This window comes from Perca fluviatilis, chromosome 8, assembly GCF_010015445.1.
Source record: "Perca fluviatilis chromosome 8, GENO_Pfluv_1.0, whole genome shotgun sequence".
NCBI classification, from domain to species: domain Eukaryota; kingdom Metazoa; phylum Chordata; class Actinopteri; order Perciformes; family Percidae; genus Perca; species Perca fluviatilis.
Window position 1 is genome coordinate 4062531 of NC_053119.1, and position 22154 is coordinate 4084684.

General features: G+C 41.5%; 3 protein-coding genes across 4 annotated transcripts; all 3 read left to right on the top strand.

Annotated features, from left to right (window-relative positions):
- The first annotated feature begins 634 nt into the window (after positions 1-634).
- On the top strand, positions 635-6913 carry LOC120564242 (E3 ubiquitin-protein ligase TRIM21-like). Its single transcript, XM_039809088.1, has 2 exons — positions 635-742; positions 4286-6913. Exon 2 carries the CDS (start codon positions 4295-4297, stop codon positions 5933-5935), a length of 1641 nt encoding a protein of 546 aa, XP_039665022.1. The 5' UTR covers positions 635-742; positions 4286-4294; the 3' UTR covers positions 5936-6913.
- A 2953-nt stretch (positions 6914-9866) lies between these two features.
- On the top strand, positions 9867-21028 carry LOC120564243 (E3 ubiquitin-protein ligase TRIM21-like). Of its 2 annotated transcripts, none has more exons than XM_039809089.1 (2): positions 9867-9978; positions 19177-21028. In XM_039809089.1, the coding sequence occupies exon 2, from the start codon at positions 19186-19188 to the stop codon at positions 20800-20802; it is 1617 nt and encodes a 538-aa protein (XP_039665023.1). In that variant the 5' UTR covers positions 9867-9978; positions 19177-19185; the 3' UTR covers positions 20803-21028. The 2 variants fall into 2 exon arrangements, with proteins under 2 accessions (XP_039665023.1, XP_039665024.1); XM_039809090.1 differs by lacking the exon at positions 9867-9978 and adding an exon at positions 17867-18213.
- On the top strand, positions 9870-15842 carry LOC120564240 (E3 ubiquitin-protein ligase TRIM21-like). The gene is made up of 2 exons (XM_039809087.1): positions 9870-9978; positions 13845-15842. The coding sequence occupies exon 2, from the start codon at positions 13854-13856 to the stop codon at positions 15498-15500; it is 1647 nt and encodes a 548-aa protein (XP_039665021.1). The 5' UTR covers positions 9870-9978; positions 13845-13853; the 3' UTR covers positions 15501-15842.
- Positions 21029-22154: the final 1126 nt, after the last annotated feature.

Sequence of the window (22154 nt, forward strand, 5' to 3'; positions counted from 1 at the left end):
TTTATGTCCATGCAGTGACGTAGTCTACTTGATATGCAGGTATACGCAGCATACCCACTAAGAAAGCGCCAGGATTTCCATATACCCTCTTAAAAATGCCCAATGACACGCAACAACATACTTTGCATTATAATTTTGATATATTTTGAATTGTCATCTGTGTTTTCCTTTGCATAAATAACGCGATTTCCACCGTAAATTGGTGCAAAAAAGTCTATCAAATTGCAGGAAATGAAGTCTGTGACGCTAAAAATTTCCCAGGGGGAGGACTTCTATGTTTCTACAATGGAAATATACAGCAGCATAAAGAACAAACAACTATAAACAGACAACACAACAGAGGTCAGAGCCAGATAGTCAAGAACATCCTGTAACTTTTGATCAACAGCCGTTGATCCCACAAACACTCAGATGTTCAGCTCACTGTTTAGCCTCTTATTTCACTTTTCTGCTGCTTTCTTACTAATCGCATTATAGGAGAAAAAAAAGATTTAAAAAAAATGAAACTGAGATGGAAAACTTTAGCCACAAGTAGGCCTCTCTGTCTGTGATTTCGCAGAGCTCCACTGAGGTGGAGCAACAGTGAAAGAGGAGAGCTGCAACGTCACATTTCCTGAATGAAAGTGAAAGTTTGTCTGAGCGACAGCAGAGCTGCAGTCGAGACAAGTCTCTCAGTTTCTGAAACATTCAACCGAATCCAGCAGCTTTTTCTCAATGACAGCAGAATATCTGCCAAACACCGGTGAGTACACTGAGACAAAATGCACCCACAGAATATTTGAATCCAGAACAAAGAAACAAAGTAACAGCAGATAATGTAGTAATAATGTAAAATTAGCCTAGCTTAGCTTTCCTCTGAGTTGTCCAAACAGCGTACAGTGTCTGATTTGATCTTTTAATGCTTATGAACACACTTTGGTAAGTAGCCTTAAACTTCAAACTCTTTCCTCTCAGCCTCGCTGTTTCTGCAGTTCCTACTCTCTGCAGAACAGCTGATCTTATTTACTTTGTTTCAACAACTGGTATGAACTCAAAACCTGAGCTCTAACCAGACAGGAAGTCACACTCAGAAGGAATGTTTAACTTAAGTCCAACGCTGTTTTTGGGTCCTATCATGCAACCGGCGCAGCATGGCACAAAGCCCGACGCAAGTGTCTTTGCTAGTTTAAGACCGACCCAGTTGTCAGTTTCCCGTCCAGCGCCCACGTCGTTTAAATAGCAAATGCACCTGCACCCATCTGTGGCCCATGAGCGTGCTGGTCTTACAGGGAGGTGTGTTCAGGTGCATTCTGGGAGTATATTCTGATCGCACCATTGATCAACAAAAACCTGGTCTGAAGTCAATAACGCAGCATTTCATTGTTATTTTAACAGAGCATTAGTAAAATGCTCCTAGGCTCGTGCACAGCGCGGGCACACTATGCTTGTTACACACACAGGGACGCACAGCAGCACACACACATGCAGAAGATTACAAATAAAAATATTACGGTGCAAATCCTCCATCATAACAGCAATGCTCCAAGGTCCAAAAGCGCCTGGCTTTTAAAGGGAATGGGAGATGACCCTCTGATTGGTTTATTACATGTTACGCCCAAAACACACCTCTGAATTAATGAAGACACTAAGTACTAGGGATGTCATGAGAACCGATACTACCGATACCTTCCGGTTCTAAAATGACAAAACACCAACGATCCCCATTTTTTTGAAGCACCGTAGGCACCGTAGGCACCGTAGGCACTGTTGGCGACGATGCGCCTCTTCCAGAACTGATAGGGACAGTATACGCTTCAGAGTGTTCCAGTTGATCGATTCAGAAGGGGTCACGAAGAAGTGGCCAAAGTCACGTCCTTCTACTTCCAGTACATACAAGAGTCAACTCTACCCTACCTAAAAAACGGCATTTTCACTGAAAACTCACGGTCCTCTTGTCCTTATTTACAGCCCCCCTCTCTCGGCTTAAAATAACTCACCGTTGTCGGCTACGGCCGCTGAACAGACTGCACGTTTTAAACATCCGTTAGCAGGGTTAGCATGGCAGCGTTAGCCACGGTTAGCCAGGACCAGTTGGAATCACTTTACTGGCTGTGTCTCAATTGTTTTTGCGAGTAACCAACTCGGATACTCTAGCTATATAATTCAATATGAGTACACGAATGTTGAAATGACAAAATGCCCGTCCCTTGTAGCCGTGATAAATTAGCCTGAAGCTAATGCTTAGCTACCTGTTCAGGAGGAAATTAGCCATCTCTGCGTCCTTTTGGACTCTAAGCTGCCAATATTTACCCAGGATTTGTAACGTCTCTGGTCTAGCAACTGCTAGAAACACTTTTGTTGTCTTTGCACAGTACCTTTTTGAAAAGATGCCTGCAAGTCTGGAATGTGTCTGGGGACACTAGTTGTTGCACTATGACCATTCATTGCACTTTATTATGTTATTATATGCTCTATTGCACATGTTTTGTATGTCTTGTTATGACATTTTGATATTTTTCAAATATTTTAATAAAGAAATTCATGTTTCAAGTTAAAGTTTTTTTTTACCGTGGTATCGAAATCGGCATCAAGAATCGTGTTATTTTATTTGCACCGACTACTGAATTTTTGGTATCGTGACACCCCTACTAAGTACAACCCTTTTGAACCATTCGCCCGGCACCCGGACCCTTTTTGAGGATTTGGACACGCCCTAAACGCACCTGTGCCAGGCGCTTCACACCATGCGCTTAGATTGTTAAAATAGGGCCCTTTATCTGTGAAACAACACTGGTTAGCCAACTCTTCATTGCAGACCAGTCAGACTGGTTTCTCCACGTTTTCATACGTTTGTACATTTTATGGGTTGCTGTTACCATGACACCTAATTAAGCAGAGCCCAATAAGCCATGGGGAAATGTGGTTATACTACGTACTGCAGACCTGCACAAACACCATACTAATCACGTTTAAGACGTTACATGAAAGCTTGACGTCACTCGCTCATATTGATGTTATCTCTTCTAACCTTCCTGTGTCACTCTCTCACAGGTGAACAGACCTGTAAACATAGTGCAGGGGAGATTTAAAGGAGTCACATGCAGGGTTCTGGTTTGGACAATGAATGTAAATTAAATAAAGGCCTTTTTATTTTTTTTACTGGAGAAATGATTATTAGAAATAAATTAATTAATAAATTGTTGTAACAGAAAGTATTGTTGGTTGAGGATTGGTTTGGGTCGATCAATAGCCATCAATCAAAATCATTACAGGCTGCAACATCATTTACGTGTGAGTTTGGCTGCATATACATCAATATTAAAGGATAATTCCGGCGCAAAATGAACCTAGGGGTTAATAACATATGTGTACCGAGTCGACCATTCTCTGGGACATGTTTCCATGCTAATCGAATGTGTCTCTAGCTTTAAACAAGCTACCGCAAACCGTGGTTAGCTGCTAACGCTAGCTTTCGGGGCAGATGGTAAATCACTATTTCTACACCACTAACAAGGCTCAAAATATCACCACACTTCCACGGTAGCATAATGAGGGTCCCTACATGTAAACCGAAGAATTGAGAACTTTGTAAGTGTACAGAAAGTTTCTTAAAAAGATAGCTTATGAAGAGAGTAGCGTTCATGTTTACATGAGCGTCTGCATGCGTTAGCGTTAGCAGCTAACCACCGGTTTGCACCACTGGTTTGCGGTAGCTTGTTTAAAGCCAGAGATACATTTGATTAGCATGAAAACATATCCCAGAGAACGGTCGACTCGGTACACATGTTATTAACCCATTATTCATTTTGTGCTGGAATTGTCCTTTAACATCCACATCAACACCATCATCACCTCCTCCTGCTCCCCTTGTGTGTCTTTGATTTGTCTTATTATACGTCCTTTTCATTTCCCATAAATATGCGTAAGTTAGTGCTTGCTAATGTATTAGTTGGGTAAAGTCTGAAGATTATATAATTTTTTTGAGTAATATTTTGAGGGGTGGTGATGGCGCAGTGGATATGACACGTGCCTTTGGTGCGGGAGATCCGGGTTTGATTCCCACTGCGATACATCAACCAATGTGTTCCTGAGCAAGACACTTAACCCCTAGTTGCTCCAGAGGCGTGCGACCTCTGACATATATAGCAATTGTAAGTCGCTTTGGATAAAAGCGTCAGCTAAATGACATGTAATATAATGAGAAATAGTCAATTGTTTCACATAGCCAAAGATTCTTTTTTTTTTTAATAAAGATCTCCATGTTATCATTTATTTTCTAATGTTTCTTTACACTTTTTATCCTCAGAGTGCCGATATGTCTGCTGCCAGCTGTCTTCTGACTGAAGATCAGTTTCGGTGCTCCATCTGTCTGGATGTGTTCACCGATCCAGTCACCATAGCATGTGGACACAACTTCTGTAAAACCTGCATCACTGATCACTGGGACATTAATGTTCCCTATGCGTGTCCCAACTGTAAAAAGGTTTCCTACACAAGACCTGAGCTACAGGTCAATACTTTCATCTCTGAGATGGCTGCTCAGTTCAGACAGTCAGCTCAACAGAAAGCCAGCAGAAGCTCAGAGCAGCAAGTGTCCAAACCAGGAGAAGTTCCCTGTGACGTCTGCACTGGAACCAAACTGAAGGCCCTGAAGTCCTGCCTGGTGTGTCTGGTCTCCTACTGTGAGACTCACCTGGAGCCTCATCTGACAATGTCAGGCCTGAAAAGACATCAGCTGATCGACCCTGTGGAGAACCTGGAAGGCAGGATGTGTACGAAGCACGATAAACTGCTGGAGCTGTTCTGTAAAACTGACCAGATGTGTGTCTGCATGCTCTGCACTGTTTTAGACCACAAGACACATGATTTTGTTCCTCTTAAAGAAGAATATGAAGGAAAGAAGGCCGAGCTGGGGAAGACAAAGGCTGAAATTCAGCAGATGATCCAGAAGAGACAACTGAAGATTCAGGAGATCAAACACTCAGTGGCGCTCAGTGATAAAGATGCAGACAGAGAGATTGCAGGAGGTGTTCAGGTCTTCACCGCTCTGAAGGAGTCTGTTGAGAGAAGCCAGGCCGAGCTCATTGAGACGATCAAAGAGAAGAAGAGAAAGACAGAGAAACAGGCTGAAGGCTTCATCAAAGAGCTGGAACAGGAAATCTCAGAGCTGAAGAAGAGAAGCACTGAGGTGGAGCAGCTCTCACAGTCTGAAGACCACCTCCACCTCCTCCAGAGCTTCACGTCCCTGAACACTGTTCCACCCACCAAGGACTGGACAGAAGTCAGCGTCCGTCCACCTTCATATGAGGGTACTGTGGTGAGAGCTGTGGCTCAGCTGGAAGAGACGCTCAGTAAACAGATGAAGAAGCACTTTCGTATTGATCTGAAGAGGGTCCAGCAGTGTGCAGTGGATGTGACTCTTGATCCTGATACAGCACATCCTGATCTCATCCTGTCTGACGATGGAAAACAAGTTAAACATGGTGACGTGAGAAAGGCTCTCCAAGACAACCAAAACAGATTTGATACTTATGTTAATGTCTTAGCAAAGCAGAGTTTCTCTTCAGGAAGATGTTACTACGAGGTTCAGGTTAAAGGGAAGACTCACTGGACTTTAGGAGTGGCCAGAGAGTCGGTCAACAGGAAGGGAGTCATCATAATGAACCCTCAGAATGGTTATTGGACGATATCTTTGACGAATCAAAATGAGTGCAACGCTCGTGCTGGTCCTGATGTCCGTCTTTCTCTAAAGTTTACGCCTCAGAAGGTGGGGCTGTTTGTGGATTATGAGGAGGGCCTGGTGTCTTTTTATGATGTTGATGCTGCAGCTCTTATCTACTCCTTTACTGGCTGCTCCTTCACTGAGAAACTCTACCCATTCTTCAGTACAGGTCTCAACAAAGGTGGTAAAAACTCCGCCCCTCTGATCATCTCTCCTGTCAATCACATGGAGTAGAACAACCATTTTGTAGCATAATGATTGGTTGCCTTAGTGAGGCACACTCTGCTCCCCTGGCTAATCTGACTGCATGCTATAAGGGCAGGGGGGTTGTCTTCTTGACATCCTCTCCCTTTTGGATTCCTAAGGGACGTGTCATTCCCGGGTTGCCTCGCTTTCGGTACACCTTGCGGTCGTGCTCTCTGCAGTGTCTCCTTTTAGGGGTCCCCTGCTTCATGAGCTGTTCGAGGATCGTTGCTGGCTCCTACTGTAACTGCACATGCTCCCCTTTTCCTGCTCTACGTGTTGAAAAAGGCTGCCTTGCAGGTTCTGAGTAGACTGCTTCACCAGTGCTGCGGTGGCTACACTTGGTGTTGTTTTTGCCCTCTGCCGGCTTTGCCTTTACCGGCTTTATATATTAATATTCCAACACCACATACAGTATATCTCTCTGTATGCCAACGTGGTCGTCATCTCTCTCTTTCAGCCTGACGTTTGTGGTCTTAACTGTATGTGTGCAGACAGGGAGTCATGATTTATGTGTATTTTTAAATGATGCGTTATGTAATTTTCTTTCTTTCAGTGATTATTGTTTTTGTTCTCATTGTTTCTTCTGGTTATTTTCATGACGTTACGTTTGATTTTCTGCAATTCATATAATTTCTTTTATTCTGGAAATTTTGCTTAGTTCTGCTAAACCAAATAAGTATTTGTTGCCAACTTAATGTCTTTTGTTGCCAATTTATTTGGTTGTTTTGTAAGCTGGACGCATCTGTTCTTTTTTTGTGCTTGTTACCGTTAGTGGTGTTCTCCCTTCTTCCCTCAAAGTCATGGTGTAAATAGTGAGTTTTATTGTTTTTTTCAATTGTCAGTTTTACCAAAGTAATATACTTTAAAGGTTCCGATGTGTGGGAATTTCTCCCATCTAGCGTTGAGATCATATATCGCAATCAACTCTCTCGCATCACGCAGTTCAAAGTACGTATTACAGCCACGGTAGCCTTCACGTTTCAAAAAGCCGGTCTCTTGCTCTTTTCACTATCCTTTTTCTTTTTCTGGGCAAAGAAGAAGGAATTGGATTTTGAATACATGTGGTGCTCCATGTTTCCTTCTTCAAACTTGCCGGGCCCGGGAAGCTATGATACCCGTTAGCAGCATTAGCAGCAGCTGTGAGTTTATCATGTGACAGAGAAAACGTGAAAGGCGGAGCAGTATGTCCTGTATGTCCCTTACCGGTTAACGTATTTCAAGATGGTGCATTAGTATGGAGCGTCTACCTCAGTTCATGCAAACGCAAATGTAAAATTTTAAGCCAATAGGAATACTTGGAATTGATGGTGATGGTAAAATATTCATGAAAAAGGACAAGTTGGTGAACGGGCAACACAGATTTTGATAATGAACAGCTAAACATGTTACACACTGGGACTTTAAACATAAATTGTATGAATTTAACCTGTGTGCTTTTATTCTATTCTTCTTTTTGTATAGTCAGTCATTTTAAGTCAGAGTTTTTCTAATTCCCTGATTTTTCCAAGGTGGTATTGTCAGTTCTGTCTTTTTTACTTGTGTTGTAAATAGTTGTTTTATGTACTTTATCTACTCTTTTCTAGACCTGTAAATGTTATTTGTTGTGTCACAAGACTGTTAAATCATCTGAAAAGGATACTCAGGAATAAGAAGCCTTTGCATTTCCTTTACTGTCTGATCATTAAATATATAACAACTCTTAGCTCAAATAACTAAAGAACACTTTATAAAAAAGATTTCTCTCATTTTCTTTATAAACAAACAAAATCAAAATAAAGTTTTTTTATTGTGTCAGATGAAGTCATTTTGTTTTTGATTGATATCAAAGCCTCAAACACCAGCTGTGATTAAAAACAATAAAATGTTCTAAGATGAGCTCCAACACATTTATCGTGTTTTAAGCCCCCAACGTCTCCTTCCAGACAGCGCTGCCTGGAAAGCACTAGGATTAGGAAATGGTTATGGTTAGGGTTAAGGTTAGGGTTAGGATTAGGTGCCTTGAAGTCAACGGTCGCAGCGCTGCCTGGAAGGAGATGTTGGGGGCTTAAAACACCATAAAGCCTCCAACACCCCATCACATGTGAGAGAGTTGGTAGTGTCAGATAATGTAGTGTTATTTAAGGTTTGAGTTGTGTTTGAGCGCTGGTATGAACACTAAAGCAGTGCTACTAGTCTGTAGAGAATAAATTAAGTCTGAGGTCGTCCTCTAGTGGAGTTCATAACAAACTGCAACCTGTGGCCATTTGAGGACATTATTTTAATAAATAACTACAGTCTGATGCTGAACAGATTACATGATTGAAAGAGCAAAATAAAGTCTAATAGGTACAAGTTCTTTATTTAATGCAACTGACAAGCTTTATTTGTTTATGTTGTAGTTTTTAGCTCATTAGACAATCAGTAACTTTACTTTCCTATTTCCTTAAAAGTATTGTACTTCAGCGTCTTTTAAAAATGGAGAATCACAGAAGCTCATTAATCTGCTGCTGTGGTCCAATCAGAAGCATTTTTCATCTTAGTTTAAAACTCCTCGGTTCCTTCTATCACGCTATACTTTTATCACGTGAAGCACTTTGTGACTTTGTCTGTAAAAGTTGCTATACCAAATAAACGTATTATTAAATATTCTAACATAATCGGTGTACAAACTGAAATTGTTACTGTCAGAATGACACATTGGCAGAGGCAGGAAGTAAAAAAGTACATTCACTTATCAACAAAAAGACAAAAAAATCATACTTTTCTTCAAGATTTATGTTTTGGCAGGCTTTGCAGCCTGTTGGTCAAAAGATACAGGATGTTCTTGAATATCTTGCACTGACCTCTTTTGATATGTTGTCTGTTTGTTGTTGTTTGTTCATTTGGCTGCTTTATAAGTCCACTGTAGAGAAAGAAACAAAATGTAAAAACTCATCTTGTTCCAAATCTACATCAAGGTATTTCCCAAAGAGGCAATAAAGCCTCCCTCACGGAGCTCCACTGAGAGGTGGACCCATAGGTGTCATATACACTGGGGACATGTCCGCACCACTGTTTGAAATTGTGGCTTTTGTCCCCATCACATTATGAAAGCAAAATTATTAAAAATGTTCTGAAAAACACAGATATTCCAGGTACGTTTTGAATATGCAGACCGTTTTAAACTTTAAAGTCCAGCGTGTTTATAAATTAATTAAAATACTTACATCACTGATGTGAACAGGCACATTTAAAGAGGTTACTTCCACAAACCAAAGATAAAAAAGAGGAGGATGTAGATATTATGGTGACATGTTTGTTTAATCTGTAGAGATACAGTCATATTAAAAAAAAGATGCTGGAAAACAAAAATATAGGAATTACTGTTCCACTGGGGAAGGGTGAAGCCAAATCCATAATTAAATCTAAAAATAAACAAAGATGGCTAAATGAGGCAGAGTTTAATGCTAGACACTACCATAAAATACAGAAGAATGTGACTGGGAAAAGGGTTACTTCACTGAGTTTAAACAGAAGGGAAGAAGTGATCTATACCAGATTTAGATTAGGGCACACAGGACTGAATGCTAACTTACAAATAGTAGGAAATGGTAATGGATTATGCCAAGACAAAGAAGATGTAGAATATGTACTTTTTGCATGTGAGAAATATAATTATAATAGAATAAACTGGCAGGAAATGGAAGGAGAGAACTCAATACATGATATACTTGAATAAAAGGGTATGACAAGGGAGAGACTTAAAGCTTAATTTATTTTTCTTAATAATACTGGTATAATGAAAAGAATATAAGGGGATTTTTTTTTTTGTTAATAAAAGCTTAGACTCTATGAAGTTCATGGTATTACACACTCCTGTACAGTTGGTGGCAGTATACTATAAAAATAGTAATCTGCCAAAAAAACAAGAAGAAGTCACATTTCCTGAATGAAAGTGCTGGTCGACAGCAGAGCTGCAGTCGAGACAAGTCTCTCAGCTTCTCTCTAAAGATAACATTGAACCGAATCCAGCAGCTTTTTCTCAACGACAGCAGAATATCTGCCAAACACCGGTGAGCACACTGAGACAAAATGCACCCACGGAATATTTGAATCCAGAACAAAGAAACAGAGATACAGCAGATAATGTAGGCCTGATAAAAGCTAACTAGCCTCACTTAGCTTTCCTTTGAGTTGTCCAAACAACGTACAGTGTCTGATTTGATCTTTTATTGCTTAGTTTTACAACTTTCATAAGTTTTACAACTTGTATAACTGTGACACACTTTGGTAAGTAGCCTTGAACTTCAAACTCTTTCCTCTCAGCCTCACTGAAACAGCTGATCGTATTTACTGGGTTTCAACAACCGAGATGAACTCAGAACTGAGCTTTACTCAGACAGGAAGTCCATCCACTCAGGACAAATGTAGAACTGAGGTCCATTGGTGGCCTTTGCTTCAATCTTTTCTTCTGCACATTTAATGTGTCTTAATCTCTGCTCCCTGTATCATCATCCTCTCTCTCTCTGAATCTCCTCTTCCTCCTCTTTGTCCTAGCTGACCCTCTGACACTAAAGGTCTTTGGACAGAAAAGGAGATTTTTATTTTGCTCTGCTCCCTCAGACATTTTAATAGTATAAATAGGAATATTTCATGGACTTTGACATTTCAGCATAATCCACAGAAATAAAAAGCACAAATCCTGCCCCTCCACCGGTTCCAAACAGAAGTCTGTTTCTATAGAAGTCTATGAGAAAATGAGCCGACTTCTCTCTTGATTTATTACCTCAGTAAACATTTTCATAATGAGTTTATGGTCTCAGTCGCTAGTTACAAGTCTTCTTCAACACAGCATGATGTTGATTTAGTAAATGATGCTCCCATTTATTTTAAATCAGACGATAAAGCAGGGGATGCTTTAGGACCTGTCAATCAGGACAGAGGCTTAGCGATGCTAACCATGCTAACACTGTGGACATTAAGATAGACCTCAACTAGTTTCTGGCTGTTGTCTGTGTTTTCATCTTGAACTTTGACCCTCTCACTGTGTGTTTTCACTTCTTTATAGGTAACTGGAACATTTTCGTCACCTAAAACTGTCTTGTTCAGCGTTCTGCCAACCAGGCTAGATAGCTACCTCTAGCGTTAGCTGGTAACTTAAAGATGAACTGAACTGAAATAATCTGCATCTGTGAGGGACAGGCCTGCAGTGTCTGACTACCACCACATGGAGGATGACCAGTCCATGGTTTCAGGCTCCACCTACAGTACAGGATCGTGTGGGGGGAAGTGACTGGTGTGTGTGTGTGTGTGTGGGTGCTGCCGGAGCATGGACACTGTAACTGAATCCATCTGTGATTGGACGAATTCATCCAATGGGATCGCTTGTTAAGTTACCTGCACGCAAAATGTTAAAACCAAAATAAATAAAGTTTGAAAAAAGAAAAAAAAGTTCGCTGCACGTAGGAGAGTCACCAAAGGTTGACCATAGATGCACGGAGGATTCACGAGTTTTGCGTTCGCGTTTACGTTAGGCTAGTGTAGAGTTGGCAGATTTTTTCCTTGTGGTCGTTGATGGATATTACACAAATGGATACTGCACAGATACCTCTTACGAAGGAACTAGCAGCTTTTTCTGCGAGTTGAACTCCCTCTGCATCAACTATGTGCCCTAAGGCGGTGGACACCAGCTAGCATCAGGGTGAGTAGAAAGGGACATTGGAGTCTGTTTACATTCCTGCTGTGGTTTAGTTAGCAGCTAGTAACGCATTATTATTGATCTGTGATATCGTCGGAGTCAGGATTTATTCATACAGTCGGAGTGCTAGCTTGTGGAGTTTGACATAAATGTTTCCAACGTGTTTAGCTGCTAGCCTTTTCCCTAGGTTGGAGCGTGTGGTATCTAGCTTGGTTTTGTGACCCACTTTTTTAATGAACGGCCAAGTGTGTCAGTCTCAGTTTTGTTGAACGCTATTATTTGTGTGTGTAAGTGAATATGTACGTGTTTTGTGTATGTGACAACAACGTTACATCCAGCCCTTTGCCTAGTAGACTTGCTAGCATGCTGGATAACCGCTAAACATACCTCTCTGTCCTCTGCCTGATGGGAGCGTTTCAGCGCCCTGTCTCTGCGGCAGATAGCATCGCTGGTGTTGGTACTTGCCGCTGGTCTATCGGTCGGCCCTGTACTGTAGCCTGAAAAATCGATTATTGAGGGTATGGCCTCAGGTTTCAGTCTGTTGGACTTAACCCTCACCAGTGACCCTGTTGTATCAAATGTACAGCTCTCTAAATAGTCTGTCGCTAAAAAATGGTCGCTACAGACTCTAAATCCAGGGGCCGTCGGAGGGCTAGCCAGTTTTAAGGCAGCTAGCCATGAGTTTAGGATTGGTTTCCTTGTCAAAGGTAGCCTGTGGAAATGTATCATAACCCCAGCTGCCTTAGCCCTATAAAATTCATTACTGCAGCCAGGGGTAATACAGTATGAACCCCCCTAAACCTGTTGGTTGCCGTTTCCTCAGCCATGTCCGTTAGCCTCTGACTGTTTACATTCCACGGCTGCTTACCATGCCAGTGACGTAGCAGGTTGTGGAATTCCAACATGGCGGCGCCCATGTAACAACAACAACATTTTCAATGTACCATTTTACCCCTTTTAACAAATTCAGCCATTTTAATCCTTGTACCAACGAGAAGAAATAAAATACATCTGTTATATCACCTTTTAATCAAATTCCAGTTCAGTTCATCTTTAAGGGAAAGTTTGCAGATTTTCTATGTACTGCCATACATGCAGATGAATGGCTCAGTAAATCTCCCCTGGATGACTCGCTTCAGAAGGGTTGAAAATCGGAAGCTTTCCCTCTTTATTGTTTAGCTTAGCGCAGCACCATGAAACCATACAACACTACAACACTGGCTTGACCCGCGTCATCCTCCCCAGCTCCACCCTCTCGTCCAAAATCGTTAGTCTATGTTTGTTAGGGGTGTAAGAAAAAATTGATACAGTTGAGCTGTAAAAATATTTTATTTTGCAATACTGCATCGATTTTCAAAAACACAATATCGATTTTTATTTTATTTTTTTAGTTTATGTGCAAAAATATTCATGTAAGACAGTGGTTCACGTTTATGTTGTCTTTAAACCCCCTACTGCTAGATGGCTATGCTGAGGCACACCACTAGTGTCCTCTCCTAACAGTGCTTAACAGTGCTTAGCAGTGCTTAGCAGTGCTTAGCAGTGCCTAGCAGTGCCTAGTAGTGCCTAACAGTGCCTGACTTTTTGCTAGAAGCTAACAACGTAGCTATGGCTGAACTTTGGCCTACTTTAGCATATAAACATTAGCTCACTAAGAACCTGGGAACCACAATCCCAAACTGGCAGTTGGATTTTCTGTGTACTGAATTGTAAAGTAAACTTATTTTACTTTTATGCACATCGTCTTTTTTTAAATATTAGTTTTTCTAAAATTATACTTTCAAAAAATCCCAATATATCGCCTTACACACAGTATTGACATATATTGCAATATATTGAATCGTGACCCATGTATCGTGATACGTATCGTATCGCCAGATTCTTGCCAATACACAGCCCTAATGTTTGTGCGCCATGTCATCATGTGACAGACACGAAAGTTGTAATTCCACTTTGTTTGGCCGCTATGTTAAAATGGCTTCACGGCCCGGCACACTTCTTTGGGGCCTGCTTTGGACAGAGAAGGTGGTTTTTCTTTTGCTCTGCTCCCTTGGACGCTTCAATAAAACAAATAATAAAGACAAATACTGGCTAAATATATCACAGTAAATTGTAATAAACGTGTTAAGTTCAATGTAAAAGTGGAATTAAAAATGTTTAGCCTGTCATAGGTTGATTCTATGAAACAAATTATCAAAAGATGTAATTGCAGTTTTCTTTCTTCACACTTTTTATCCTCAGAGTGCCGATATGTCTGCTGCCAGCTGTTTGCTGACTGAAGATCAGTTTCTGTGCTCCATCTGTCTGGATGTGTTCACTGATCCAGTCGCCATACCATGTGGACACAACTTCTGTAAAACCTGCATCACTGATCACTGGGATATTAATGTCCGGTGTCAGTGTCCCAACTGTAAAGAGGTGTTTGATCCAAGACCTCAACTGCGGGTCAATATTTTCATCTCTGAGATGGCTGCTCAGTTCAGACAGTCAGCTCAACAGAAAGCCAACATCAGCAGCAGCTCAGAGCAACAAGTGTCCAAACCAGGAGAAGTTCCCTGTGACGTCTGCACTGGAACCAAACTGGAGGCCCTGAAGTCCTGCCTGGTGTGTCTGGTCTCTTACTGTGAGACTCACCTGGAGCATCATTTGACAGCTTCACGACTGAAAAGACATCAGCTGATCGACCCTGTGGAAAACCTGGAAGGCAGGATGTGTATGAAGCACGACAAACTGCTGGAGCTGTTCTGTAAGAACGACCAGATGTGTGTCTGTATGCTCTGCACTGTTTTAGACCACAAGACACATGATGTTGTTCCTCTGAAAGAAGGATATGAAGGAAAGAAGGCCGAGCTGGGGAAGACGGAGGCTGAAATTCAGCAGATGATCCAGAAGAGACGACTGAAGATTCAAGAGATCAAACACTCAGTGGAGCTCAGTGAGGAAGATGCTGACAGAGAGATAGAAGATGGTGTTCAGGTCTTCACCGCTCTGAAGGAGTCCGTTGAGAGAAGCCAGGCCGAGCTCATCGACACGATCAAAGAGAAGAAGAGAAAGACAGAGAAACAGGCTGAACGCTTCATCACAGAGCTGGAACAGGAAATCTCAGAGCTGAAGAAGAGAAGCACTGAGGTGGAGCAGCTCTCACAGTCTGAAGACCACCTCCACCTCCTCCAGAGTTTCACCTCCCTGAATGCTGCTCCACCCACCAAGGACTGGACAAAAGTCAGCGTCCGTCCACCTTCATATGAGGGTACTGTGGTGAGAGCTGTGAATCAAGTGGAGGAGACGCTCAGTAAACAGATGAAGAAGCTGTTTGAGTCCGAGCTGAAGAGGGTCCAGCAGTCTGCAGTGGATGTGACTCTTGATCCTAATACAGCAAATCCCTATCTCATCCTGACTGATGATGGGAAACAAGTACATGATAGTGATGTAAAGAAGAATCTCCCAGACAATCCTGAGAGATTTTTTCCACGTGTTAATGTCTTAGCAAAGCAGAGTTTTTCTTCAGGAAGATTTTACCACGAGGTTCAAGTTAAAGGGAAGACTGACTGGGCTTTAGGAGTGGCCAGAGAGTCGATCAACAGGAAGGGAGCAATCACACTCAGTCCTCAGGATGGTTATTGGACAGTATCTTTGAGTAATCTAAATGAGTACTATGCTGCTGCTGGCCCTGATGTCCTTCTCTCTCTGAATTCTCCGCCTCAGAAGGTGGGGGTGTTTGTGGATTATGAGGAGGGTCTGGTGTCTTTTTATGACATTGATGCTGCAGCTCTTATCTACTCCTTTACTGGCTGCTCCTTCACTGAGAAACTCTACCCATTCTTCCGTCCTTGTGATCACAAAAATGGTAAAAACTCTGCCCCTCTGATTATCTCTCCTGTCAATCACACTGAGTAGGACAACCATTGGATTTTCTACAGAAAGATAAATTTTCCTTGAAGGTAATAAATCTATATTTACTGGTGATGTACGTGTATACATCGTTGTTTTAACAGATTCTGATCAATGTTTTTTCCTGTAAATGTTTGATTTATTGATTTATATTATCTAATTACTTGCTTTGAGACTGTTACAATAATATAGTCAGGAATAACAAGTATTTGCATGTTCCTTCATTGTTTATCATTCAATTTATAAAGTGTTCCTTACAGGCACAAATTACTGTGAGGCAGTTTATGAATAAGACAATATGCTTTGTCCTTTTCGCTCATCTTTTTAAATAAACAAAAATCAAAGTAATGTTTTTATTGTGTCTGACTAAGTTATTGTTTTTGATCGACATCAAAGCTGAAAAACAGCTGATGGTGTTTCTGATGACACCAAATCATGTGATAAATGTTCTCTGATGAGCTCCAACACCACATGTGAGCTAGATAGTAGTGTCAGATAATGTAGTGTTATATAAGGTTTGAGTTGTGTTTGAGCAGCTGATATGAACACTAAAGCAGTGCTACTAGTCTGTAGAGAATAAGTGGAGTCTGAGGTCACCCTCTAGTGGAGTTGATAACAAACCTGTGGCCATATGAGGACATCATCTTAATAAATAACTAGTCTGATGCTGAAGCATGGATAAAGAAGCACAAACTCTAATTACAAGTTCTCTGTAAAGTCATTGATGAGCTTTATTTATTTCTTAACCCTAACCCTAATTCTCATTCTAATATCAGCAACTTTTTCACTTTTCCTCACCTTTTCTTAAAGTATTGTACTTCAGCTAATTTTAAAAATGGAGAATCACAGAGAAGCTGCTGCTGTGGTCCAATCAGAAGGATTCTCCATCTCAGTGTTAAACTCTTATTTTCCTCCTTATGTAACCTGTGAGAAATATTTCAGAAATAGAAAAGGTGCTCAACACTTTGGAGAACAACAGGGAACTGCTGAGTGATTAGTTGCTCTGAAGGATCATAGACTGTAAAGTGTTTGGCACAGATGCAAACTGAAATTGTTACAGTCAGAATGACGCGTTATTATGGATCCCACGTAACTTCTAGGCAAGTCCCGTCCTTCGAAGCAGCTCGATTGGTTGGGGTTAGGCATTGATCTCGAGTAGTTAAGGTTAGGATAGCCGATTGGTCAGGGGATAGGACCTGAACACATCGGGTTACGTTACCTTGCGTTAGCATGGGAGGCCTGGCCAATAGTAGTGTGTGAATGCTATTGAAGGGCGGGCCTTGCCTGGAAGTTGCGTGGGTTCCATAATAATGCCAGAGGGACACATTGACAGAGACAGGAAGTAACATGTATTTACAAAAGTAGAAAAATATAACAAGTGGATTTTTGACAAAACGATTCAGTGTCATTTAATGTTAAAATTTACAAATTCAGTGTATTGTGTATGCGTTGCTCCAGCTTGAATTCACCTTGTGCCAAAAGCGTCTCACTAATCAGGTCAAACCTGAAAGAAAACCAAACATCATCTGCAGAACAGAAAGAGGAATGGCAACACTGGAGTGGCACAACAGATTTAATGCCATTCATTAAATGAACATTCTTCTGAGCGAAAGCAGACCTGCAGTCTCTTAAAAGAAAAAGGAACTTTCCCAACAACACAGCTGAATTGCTGCAAACCGCGGTGAGTACAGCTGAAAATTTAGACTGCATTTCAACAAACATCATTTACACAAAACATCAGCTCTACTCAGACATGTTGTTTTATTACACTGCATTGTTGAATACTGATTTGTCAATCACAGCACTCTACGGTCTATTATTTCCGAGTATGACAGACCGTTGCTAAGTATAGCAGACCGTTGCCATGGACAAATATCTGATTATAGATTTTGACGGGCCATTTCAAAATCAATAAGATCGTTTATAAAAGAATATTTGTGCTCATACAGAGCTCATACCGCTGATCAGTAGATCACAAAGGGAGAGAGAGGATGGAAGAAACAGGGATCGCTAACAGCGCTAATGGCAGCAGACCATTTTAAACTTAAAAGTCCAGGGGGTTTATAAATTAATTAAAATGTGTACATCACTGATGTGAACAGGCACATTTAAAGAGGTTACTTCCACAAACCAAAGATACAAAAGAGGAGGAAGAAGATATTATGGTGACATGTTTGTTTAATCTGTAGAGATACAGTCATATTAAATCAGAAAAGTTGATCTACAGGAGAATACATATTTGAAAACAAAACAGAATGCCTAAGAGCATTACTGCATTATATTCAATTATGTTTTTATATTTTGTACTGTCACCTGCTGCAGGAATTCACCATCATTTTCTAGCAAATCAATTCACCAGAATGCAGGAATTTTAGTGTTTAACACTGACAGAATTCCCTTTGTCCAACCCAATGTTGAAATTTAAACTGCCTCTCAAATGGGTGACTGTTACTTGTGCAGTCAAAGATAGTCGTGTAATGATCTCTTCTGACCTCTGATCCCACCATTACAAACAAACATGTCTTATCATCTGAGCCCTTATGTCCACACCTCTTTCAACACAAAGTGACGCCCATGGGTGGAGCAACAGTGAAAGAGGAGAGCTGCAACGTCACATTTCCTGAATGAAGGTGAAAGTTTGTCTGAGTCTCTCTAAAGCAACATTAAACTGAATCCAGCAGCTTTTTCTCAACAACAGCTGAATATCTGCCAAACATTGGTGAGTAGACAAAATGCACTCACTAAACATTTGCTCAAAGTTAAAACCAGAATCTAACTTTTTAAAATCTTATACCACTCACATATATAAATGGCTTTTCACAAGCATAGTCGCATGCATCCAAGGGGTCTCACTGCGCTCCTCATGTGAACAGACAGGCGGACAACGCTCCGCGAGTAAACGCCAGGCGATCAATGTGTGGTAACCATGGAGATTCTGTGCACTACCGTATCCCTGCCGTAAAACTCATAGACATTAGCTGAGTGCGGTATCATATATCCCTAATCACAGGTCGATTTATAACAAATAGTGGTAATACTAGTCTTTCCTAACCACGGACTGTTATTGTTGATACAGTAGCTAAAGTTAGCAAAATTCGCATAGTCAGAATTACGGACATTACCTGATAAATCCAGTCTCACAAGCAGAAGCCCGGCTGTCTATGTTCTGATAATTGTTTAGAAAACAGGGTTATATATTTTAGTGAACTAGGAAAAAGTTCAACACAGTTAAACTCTTGCAGCGGGCAGGCGTGTGCGTGTGATGAGTACGAACACAACAGTTTCACTGTGGGGATTGTGCCCGCTTGTCAAACTGCCGGCGCCCCACCTGCCCGCTTGCCTCTCATTGAAAAGGAATTACGACGACCCCCCCCCCCCCCGGAGGTAGTTTTCTTTCTTCTCTTTTTTTTATTTGCTGTTTGGATTGTGCACAGTACAGAGTAGAGTATCTGATCTGATCTTTTATTGCCTATGAAGTCATAAAATTGCCATTTTACAACTTGTATTACTGTTAAACACATTGGTAAGTAGCCTTGAAATTCTTTCCTCTCAGCCTCACTGTCTCTGTAGTTCTTGCTGCCTGTCTTTTGTAAGACAGAAAAGCTGATAACATTTACTGTGTTTCAACAACCAGTATGAACTGACATTACACTTTTATTTCTTTCACAATTTTTATCCTCAGAGTGCCAATATGTCTGCTGCCAGCTGTCTGCTGACTGAAGATCAGTTTCTGTGCTCCATCTGTCTGGATGTGTTCACCGATCCAGTCAGCACACCATGTGGACACAACTTCTGTAAAACCTGCATCACTAAACACTGGGATATTAATGTCCCCAATCAATGTCCCAACTGTAATAAGCATTTCCACACAAGACCTGAGCTACAGGTCAATACTTTCATCTCTGAGATGGCTGCTCAGTTCAGACAGTCAGCTCAACAGAAAGCCAGCAGAAGCTCAGAGCAACAAGTGTCCAAACCAGGAAAAATTCCCTGTGACGTCTGCACTGGAACCAAACTGGAAGCCCTGAAGTCCTGCCTGGTGTGTCTGGTCTCCTACTGTGAGACTCACCTGGAGCCTCATCTGACAACATCAGGCCTGAAAAGACATCAGCTGATCGACCCTGTGGAGAACCTGGAAGGCAGGATGTGTATGAAGCACGATAAACCTCTGGAGCTGTTCTGTAAGACCGACCAGACATGTATCTGCATGCTTTGCACTGTTTTAGACCACAAGACACACGATGTTGTTCCTCTGAAAGAAAGCATGAAATATGAAGGAAAGAAGGCCGAGCTGAGGAAGACAAAGGCTGAAATTCAGCAGATGATCCAAAAGAGACGACTAAAGATTCAGGAGATCAAACACTCATTGGAGCTCAGTGAGGAAGATGCAGACAGAGAGACAGAAGATGCTGTTCAGGTCTTCACCGCTGTGAAGGAGTCTGTTGAGAGAAGCCAGGCCGAGCTCATTGAGACGATCAAAGAGAAGAAGAGAAAGACAGAGAAACAGGCTGAAGGCTTCATCACAGAGCTGGAACAGGAAATCTCAGAGATGAAGAAGAGAAGCACTGAGGTGGAGCAGCTCTCACAGTCTGAAGACCACCTCCACCTCCACCAGAGGTTCACGTCACCCACCAAGGACTGGAAAGAAGTCAGCGTCCGTCTACCTTCATATAAGGGGACTGTGAGGAGAGCTATAGATCAACTGAAGGAGACACTCAGTAAGCTGTTTTCTGAGGCCGAACTGAAGAGGGTCCAGCAGTCTGCAGTGGATGTGACTCTTGATCCTGATACAGCACAGCCCAAACTCATTCTGTCTGATGAAGGAAAACAAGTTAAACATGATGATGTGTGGAAGCATCTCCCAGACAATCCAGAGAGGTTTGACTGTTGTGTTAATGTCTTAGCAAAGCACAGTTTCTCTACAGGAAGATGTTACTACGAAGTTCAGGTTAAAGGGAAGACTAACTGGAGTTTAGGAGTGGCCAGAGAGTCGGTCAACAGGAAGGGAAAATTCACACTGAGCCCTCAGAAACGTTACTGGACAATAACTTTGAGGAATCAAAATGAGTACTACGCTCGTGCTGGTCCTGATGTCCGTCTGTCTCTGAAGTCTCAGCCTCAGAAGGTGGGGGTGTTTGTGGATTATGAGGAGGGTCTGGTCTCTTTTTATGATGTTGATGCTGCAGCTCTTATCTACTCCTTTACTGGCTGCTCATTTATTGAGAAACTCTTCCCATTCTTCAGTCCCTGCCTTAATGATGGTGGTAAAAACTCTGCCCCGTTGGTCATCTCTCCTGTTCGTCACTGAGTAGAAAAAAAACATTTGATATACTACAGAAAGATTCACTTTCATTCAACATAACACATTTATATTTACTCATAATGTGCATACATTGTTGTTTTATCAGATTCTGATTGTTTTCCTGTAAATGTTTTTATTTCAGTTAGCCTAATAGCTGGTTTGATTTGCATTGAGAGATGATCTTATGGAAAGTACCCCATGCCAATCTCTAGGTATGGTGAAGGGTATGTGATGATGTGGGGGGGCTATTTTAATTCCATAGGCCAAGGGAACTTTATCAGGATGCATAGTATCCTGGATCCATGAAATAACTGGCCTTTAAAAATAAAAATCTGCCTGCCTCTATGGGGTTTAACATAGGGGTGTCTATACTTATGTATTTTAAGGAAGAACATTTATTTATTCACGATACAATATTCATTCACAAAGAAAACTGGTGTTCTTAAAGGTTGGATTTTTTCAATTAAGGCATTAAGATCAATTTCGAACAGATGATTTTTTTATTCCTCTTTTTAGTCAACTTTAGCAGGGGTTCCTATACTCATGAGCAGCACTGTAAGTATCAGGAGACGCAGCTCACGTATGTGGGGATGACAGGACGTAGTTTTGTCACATATAGATCTTTAGTGCGCTTGCGTAACTGCAGTGTGAAACCAAAACTTAATGGAATAAATGCAAAAACATGAACCTTGGTCTGGATTTTGGTTCGGACATAGATGTTCACAAGTCATTTTTTGGAAGTCCAAGTCGAGTCTCAAGTCTTTGAGCTTGAGTCCAAGTCAAGTCTCTAGTCTTTGAGGGGCAAGTTCAAGTCAAGTCTCAAGTCCTTTGCCACGAGTCTCAAGTCTCCAATTTAGGACATTGTATAGTCTAATCTGCTACTTAACACATCCCTCTAGCCCTCGGACCTGGTGAAATATTAACCTAAGTCTGTCACATCATATAGATACAACTATAAAGATACAATTTGCCTGTTCCCAGCATTAGCACAACACTTGATGGTTAGCTTGTTACCTGTGACGATATATGCTAAATTTAACTTCTCTTTCACATTAGCAAGTGACTGACCTATCTGGGTGCATTTTGAGATGCCTGATGAAGTTCGACGTTGTTGATCCGGCATCATTTGTCTTGGTGCCACACACCTTGTATGTAGCTGTTCGCTTACTGCCACTGTTTACCAAGTTACTGAAAGCAAAACTAATGAGAAAAGGCACAAATCCAGGAAGACTTGGTGTCGCCATCGTCAATGCATTTTTTGAGTGCACGCACATAGGCATAGCGCATGCGTTACGTTTACATTATGGCAAAGGGCAGGGGACATGCAGCTCGTCATACGTTTCCCCAACGTATATGCG